At 39.0% G+C, this 7,914-nt stretch overlaps 1 protein-coding gene across 1 annotated transcript in view; it reads right to left on the bottom strand.

The window, feature by feature from the left end:
* col27a1b (collagen, type XXVII, alpha 1b) overlaps positions 1-7,710 on the bottom strand; it is a 168,432-nt gene extending 160,722 nt beyond the window's left edge. The window contains exons 1-2 of the mRNA XM_060907051.1: positions 7,433-7,710; positions 483-553 (exon numbers count right to left, since the gene is read on the bottom strand). Coding sequence (XP_060763034.1) covers positions 483-553; positions 7,433-7,485 — 124 coding nt within the window. The 5' untranslated portion in view covers positions 7,486-7,710. The remainder of the gene's footprint in view (positions 1-482; positions 554-7,432) is intronic.
* Positions 7,711-7,914: the final 204 nt, after the last annotated feature.

A 7,914-nucleotide genomic window follows, 5' to 3' on the forward strand; every position in this document is an offset into this window, starting at 1 on the left:
ATTTTTAGAAATTAGCTTATTTGGATGGTCCCAGAAGAGACCATAGTGCTTGGCTTTAACTCTGAAACAAAGAACAGCTGATTTCAAAAGCAATAAAACTCAGTTAATCTAATTGCATGCACCAAGATGGCACAATGCACATCAAATTATCGTAGCTTTCCTAAACACACAAAGCCTTCAATAATCGCTTTATCCTGGTTAAGGGTGTGTTGGATCTGTGTGCAAAACTCCACACAGACAGTAACCTAAACTCAGGATCAAACCAGCGACCATGGAGCTGTAAGGTGGTAAAGCAACCCACTGTGCCATCATGCACTCCAGCTACACCAAACTATCATTTCTACTACAGTTATGTTCATTTCAAAGTATCTGAATTCCAGATACACAAATAAAGCTATCACAAATTTCATTGAAAGTTATATACAACTTCATGTGAGTGTAGTATATGGGGAAAAAAAGAACAGGGGGAAAAACAGACTCACCTTCAGGCTGCCCCTGGGCCAACCCTAGACAGCAAGTACAGTAGAGGACTGTGCAGAGAAATAAGATTCTCCTGTGAACAAAAATAAAGTTATTCATTAATCAAGAATAACCCTTGATACTAAATTAACGAACTTGCTGAAGCATGCTTTAAAAAGAACATCCTGAATGTGCACATTCTAACCCAAAGCAGAATCATCTGTCAGCCCCAAGCAAAAGTCCTATTCCAGTCCCTGACTGCACTTCCATTATTGTTCCTGGAACTGGAATGAAAATAAAATGTGTTCACCATTTTTTTTCCTTAAAATTGCATTTTGGACTCATCCTCTCTCAAATTGTTTATTGGATCGGACATGGCAACTCATTCATTTCAGTGACCTATTATCTAAATCTGCTGCAAGCAGCAGTAACTTCCAAACCATAGAATACACAGTGTCATTCAAGTGCAGCTTTGTACAAATATATTTAATGTATAGTAAGTACGATTCAGCTTGCAAATCATTCCCATCTTCAGGACATACATCCAAGAACTTATAAACAGGACAAATCATGTGGTCCAATTTGGTTTGGGTTTTGCCACATTCATTCTGAGAGTTACTGTTTAGGAACAGTAATGTTGGCAGATAAGTTTTTAATTAATTAACAACCAAATGATCATCAACCAAGCTATGTTTCAATAGAAGGATGCTGGAGCTGTTTTGTGGCTGCTGGTCCAAAGGCTTTCATGAAAAGTAATCATGGAGGTACCATACCAGGATATTTTAAATCAAAACATGGTTTTCTCTGGCAGGAGGTTAAGACTTGGCCATAGATTAACCTTTCAACAACCCAAACCTATCTCCAGATTAACACAAAATGTTCTGGAAAGGCCATCTTAGATTGTGGCTTCAGGGCCTATTGAAAACCTATGGTCTGAAATCCCAGAAATGCAAACACAAGAATAGAGTTTGAAATGAAATATTACACTTGCCCAATATCTCTCTGGAAGTGTCTCCAACCTTGTTAGACATTACACAAAGAGGCTCAGTGATGTTCTTTCCAGGTAGATTTATTGTGAGCGTGCCAATAATTCTGAAACCAGTGTTTTGTTGTATTAAATAGAACTATAGAGCTTGCTATAATTCTGTTGCTGACTGTATCTTACAATAAATTTAAGAACAAGAGACAAGCTTCCTGCTGGAATTTGTCTGAAAAAAGTGTCTTATGGTGATGTATATACTGAATCTGCAGGATGATTGTAGGAATACTCAGGTTCGATTTGAAACACCAAATATCTTTGATTATTCTATCCACGTTCACTAGATATGAGCAATCATGCATTCTGATTGGCTACTCTATTACTAGGCTATCAGCTCATATACCGTGAATAGAGAAAAACAAAATGGCAGAGCGTGTTGCTGAACCAACGGAAGATGAAATAAAAACTCTACTCGAAAGCAAAACCCCAAAAATTATCAAGTATTTAAAAGAAACAGAAATAGCTAAAAAAATATATAGTTTTCCACCTCCAATATCTCTTGTTCCACACTCCAGCCCAGTCGGTGGTGGTAATGCACCTTTAAAGTGCCATTCCACCATTGGATGTATTCTTTGGCATAAAATACAATATATTTTGACAACATATATAAATGGTATCACTAGATAGAGAAATCTTTTAGCTTCAAAATGATATATCAAACATAATTTTTTGACAACAACAAGTATATTAATTTTGCGACCAAAGTCACCTACCCTTTTAATTTCCACGTGTGATGTCATCGGCAGGTTCCCCATCTTGTATACCACATGACGTGTGACGTGGCACATATTATCAGCAATGGCGGATAGAACGCGATAAAAATAATACCAATAAATCTAGCTAATACCAATAAATCTAGCTAACTGAAAGATTAACTCAAAATTTTTCGCAATTTTTTTGGCCCCCATATACGAGGAGAAATGACTCTCTCACTTTGGGGGTTTCCTGGTCTAAAAATAGACCGACACGTGGTATACAAGAAGGGGAACCTGCCGATGACATCACGTTTCACTACCGCGCGGAAATTAAAAGGGTAGGTGACTTTGGTCGCAAAATTAATATACTTGTCGTTGTCAAAAAATTATGTTTGATATATCATTTTGAAGCTAAAAGATTTCTCTGTCTAGTCATGTTGTCATAAAATATATTGTATTTTATGCCAAAGAATACATCCAATGGTGGAATGGCACTTTAAGTTGGTTTGCCAACCGCCAAAAAAAAAAAACCTAAAGAAGAAGAAAAAAAATACAAAAAAGCAACAAAATAGTGAATGAAAGTATTTGATGGTAAGAACGTATCTTTTTTATTTTTCAAGAATTATTATTATCGCATTTTTCACAAATCGCTAGTGTCATTTCACCGGTTTGTTTACATTCTAAGCGGAAATTATTTTGTCGGACGTTTTGTATAAAGCTTTTATTTATCGAATTTGCAAAAAAATTTAAATAAAATAAAAATGCTCTGTTTTTCAAAGTCCAGTGAATGTGGATAGAATAAATCGGTTACCTCATTCAATCTCGTCAGACATGCTATAGCCAACTCCGCGCTACGTGCCTCGTCAGCTATCAGCTCATGTACAACTTGATTTTGTGGAATAACTGTTAAATATGCTCACGTACACCCATTCTTATCCTTGGTCATGCTCAGATAATAGCAGCTAACCTTACCAACAATAGCATATTTGGATGCTAGCAGCAGATGTCTTTGCTTTTATAAAGTGCCTCATAAACCCAAACATAGTAAATCATGTGTCCAAAGTTTGCCAAAGGAACTAATAGCAGTACTTAGCACTTAGCTCTGACTTCATCCCAAATACAGCAACAGTCCTGAGTGCAACCTCTTCCAGCCTGGATTACAGTGCTACTATTTGAATGACTAGCCACTGTCCATGACTCTCCAAGAATACTGCAGCACATGGCCAGTAGTGTGAGCAGCTCTTTCTCTAAACTCCTCACATCTGTTGCTGTTCACAGCGCAGCCAGAAACTGATCAGCTGTCTCCTATTGAGGGTGAAACCGAGAGTAAGTGACCTGAGAACAGGTACTACAGCATACCAGTGACCAAGTAAATGACCAAGAGTGAGCCAATGATTTGCACTTTATGGAGCAAATGTCTGTAATTAAGTTCATTTCCAATCTGTAATCTTTATCTCCCAAAGCTCAAGTGGAAACATTTGGACAGCATGTTGCTTTTCCATTCCCATTAGCTAGCTGAGACGTTAATAGTTGGTACGGAAAGTAATTTTGAGATTGGCACATCCTCATGCATGCTGTCTGCCAATGTCTCCCATTCCAGGTCCTGGAGAAAATTGTCTAATGAACGAGCCTTTCACATTTACTAACACACCCACATGAAGGGCTTATTCATTAGCCGATGAGTTGTCTCCTGTACCTTTGGGGCAGGAAAACATGTAAATGTGTGCTAGGGGTTGGGGAAACTGGTGTATACACTTTTGTTCAGTCATCCCCATGCCTTTTCCTGCAGCCTCACGCCTATCAGACTGCCAAAGGAAACTCAGGATCAAAACAGGCTGGTTAAATCTGACTGATACTAAAGATGTCAAAAAAGATAAAGTGGTATAGGACCAATAGAGTGATCCAGTTTTATAGATTCGGTGATCAATAGCGCAACAGTGATGGGGCTTTATATTTGAATAGTGATCCTTTTTCTTTTCTTTCTTTTTTTTTTTAGAAAAGGCTCATGTTAGAAAGTTCATGTTAATTTTAGAAGGTTAATGTTAATTAATGTCATTAGTTAACAGTGATTTAACAACACTGGGCTTCCTTCCTGAGGAATACTGAAGAACAGCGTATCCCTGCTCATGTTCATTCAGTAGGCATATTTAACCTGTGTATATAATAACAAAACAAATGTGTGAAATTTGTACAAACGCAAATGTATAATCATGGAAAAGCATGTTGTGTAGCTAATAATTGATCTTACTGCATGATTAATTATAAATCAGCATGCAGATTAACAGTTCAGAAGCCTACACTGTCAAAAATAAAGGTCTCAACTGTACTTTGGGTGATACCAAGGGCAGGCCTATATAGTCTTAGTTTTTTATCTTTTATCACAGGAAGTTGCATGAAGAGTAACTTTAATTAGCTTTTAGAGTAAAGCTTTAAAAGGTGGTTCTTAAGGTTCAGTTATGTACCATATACTGTAGGTATAATGATACATACTAATGGTATAGGTGGAACCTTGATGGTCGCACCTCAGAGACAAGGAAGAGGACAGTTTGGTACCTTTATTTCTGTACACTTTAATTTGTTTATTAATTAGCTACAGATTTACAAATTTTGGATTAAAGCTCAGGATAAAAAGTAAAATGTTCAACACGCTCTTGTTAGAACACCTAACTTCACAAACGAGTGACGTGATGATTTTTTTCCCTCCGCTACTAGTTGTGTCTGGATCAATACTGAAATACTGATATTTCGATCCCAAAATTTCTAATTGATTCTAAGAATAAAAGATTGAGCTTTCAACTCAGCAAATTTGGATGAAAATGTGCATTTTATCATCAACAGGGGACACAGTAGGAAGTTACTACAGTACCACCTGGTTGATAGGGGCTTCTGCTTATCATAGTCATATGCAAACTATGTCTCTATACATGCGCATTACTTTATATAAAGCTGTAAACATACCGTAGTCCTGAAACAAAAACCTGTGAATTAGGGAAATTTTGAGAAAAGGGTGAGTCAAACACTTTCAAGGAAGCCTGAATAATGTGTTGTTTCTAACCTATCTATTTATCCATCTGTGTGTATGTGTGTGCGTGTGTGTGTGTGTGTGTGTGTATATATATATATATATATATATATATATATATATATATATATATATATATGAATGAATGAATGTTCTGTTAAAAAAAAAAAAGCTGAGGCAAGCATATTCTCAAATATACCTGATTCAAATGCTGGTGTCAATAAGCATGCAACTTTTTAAGGTTTTTTTTTTTAAATCTGTAGGACATCCTATTTTGATTTTGAACTGAAGGCGCTGAATGGTGTGCTGTTTATTACCGCCGCCAACCTTGTTTATCTGTTCCCAGTGTAACTCAAAAACTAGTCAACAGATTTTGATGAACTTTTGAGGAAAGATTCACGACCCAAGGAATAACTGATTAGATTTTGATGTGGATCCAAGATTTTTTTTTTTGTCTGTTCTCAACATAACTCAAAAAGTAGTGAACGGATTTTGATGAAATTTGGTGTGCAGCTTCAGTATTATCCGAGGCAGTATTATGAAGGCGCTGAACGGTGTGCTTTTATTACCTCTGCCAACTTTGCTTATCTGTTCCCAGTGTAACTCAAAAACTAGTGAACAGATTTTGATGAACTTTTGAGGAAAGGTTCACAACCCAAGGAACAACTGATTTAGATTTTGATGTGGATCCAAGATTTTTTTTTTTTTGCCTGTTCCCACACAAAAAAAACCAACATGGGTGTCTGTTACATGAACCTAAGTCTAACATGTAGCTTCTCATCTCATCTCATTATCTGTAGCCGCTTTATCCTGTTCTACAGGGTTGCAGGCAAGCTGGAGCCTATCCCAGCTGACTACAGGAGAAAGGCGGGGTACACCCTGGACAAGTCGCCAGGTCATCACAGGGCTGACACATAGACACAGACAACCATTCACACTCACACCTACGGTCAATTTAGAGTCACCAGTTAACCTAACCTGCATGTCTTTGGGGAAAACCGGAGCACACCCAGCAGACACGGGGAAAACATGCAAACTCCACACAGAAAGGCCCTCGTCGGCCACGGGGCTTGAACCCGGACCTTCTTGCTGTGAGGCGACAGCGCTAACCACTACACCACCGTGCCACCCCACATATAGCTTCTATTATATAAAATCAAGTTTTGTGGTTCAACAAAATTGTTTCTGGCTAAGTTAACGCCTTTTACTTGGGTGGAAATACTTTCCATAATTTTATCACGTTCACTGAGCAAGTTATTTTTTTGAGTGCAACATAACTCAAAAAGTAGTGAACGGATTTTGATGAAATCTGGTGTCCAGCTTCAGTATTATCCGAGGTTCAAGTGATTTGATTTTGATATTGATATTATGCACTTGGCGGAGGTATGAAGTCTACAGGATGCCGTTCTAGCTGATTGATGAAATGTTTTTGTCTCTGAGAATTCTCATCTCATTATCTCTAGCCGCTTTATCCTGTTCTACAGGGTCGCAGGCAAGCTGGAGTCTATCCCAGCTGATTATGGGCGAAAGGCAGGGTACACCCTGGACAAGTCACCAGGTCATCACAGGGCTGACACATAGACACAGACAACCATTCACGGTCAATTTAGAGTCACCAGTTAACCTAACCTGCATGTCTTTGGACTGTGGGGGAAACCAGAGCACCCAGAGGAAACCCACACGGACACGGGGAGAACATGCAAACTCCACACAGAAAGACCCTCGCCGGCCATGGGGCTCGAACCCGGACCTTCTTGCTGTGAGGCGACAGTGCTAACCACTACACCACCGTGCCGCCCCTCTAAGAATTCTGCATATTTAATTAATCTGATTTATTTATAGTCAATATGTAGGTCTAATTTGAAATGGCTATAACCTACTTTTAATTCCCTTTTCTGGACAGATTAAGCTTTTGTACATAAAAAGTATCGGCGATATCGTTCGTGGGTTTTGCTTGGTATCGTACAGTATCGGAAAGCAAATCAGCGCTATCGCACATCACTATGCGCTCCATCTCATTCATTCATTCATTCATTCCCGAAGTTTGTTTTTTGACCGTGTTGGAAACAAAGCGCATGCGCTTGATCCGCTCTGCTGTGCATCAGTAATGTCTGATAACAGATGACAGCAGTGCCGTGGACCCCTGTGACTGTGTCCACATGAGACTCAGTGATATGAGCTGAAGCTGCTTGTGTTGAGTGATGTGGTTCTACTCACCCCCCGACTCCAGCCTGTCTAAGTTTGGAGTGCGGGGCATTTTCCGGCTCCATTGCGGTTACTTCATTCTTTTTTGAAAGGGTTGACTACAGCCAAGACATGACAGCTTTGTGGCAAGCATTTCCATGCCCAGAAGATATCCCTTAAGTTCTCGACGAGGCTCTCAATTTAAAAGAAAAGTGTAGAAGTGTATTAGTTCGCGACTACAGACCGTCCTCCCTCCTGGGTACCGAGGCGAGATTTTTCCTTCACTATAAAGGACTCCATGGGAAAGAAAGTGTTCCGCAAGACTGTAGCAAAAAAACATAAGTCCATTTCGGTGAAGACATGATTTTCAAAAAAAAAAAAGATAAGAAAGCTCGCGAGTCGATGTCTGAAGTCAAAGGAAGGAGGGAGATTTGGGACTCAGGAGAAGCTCGATTCCCTCTGTCGCCCTCAACTGACTGAGAGAAAGAGAAACCGCTCGCCTCTGCTACTACAAG

This window comes from Neoarius graeffei, chromosome 24 (genome assembly GCF_027579695.1).
Source record: "Neoarius graeffei isolate fNeoGra1 chromosome 24, fNeoGra1.pri, whole genome shotgun sequence".
Taxonomy (NCBI): domain Eukaryota; kingdom Metazoa; phylum Chordata; class Actinopteri; order Siluriformes; family Ariidae; genus Neoarius; species Neoarius graeffei.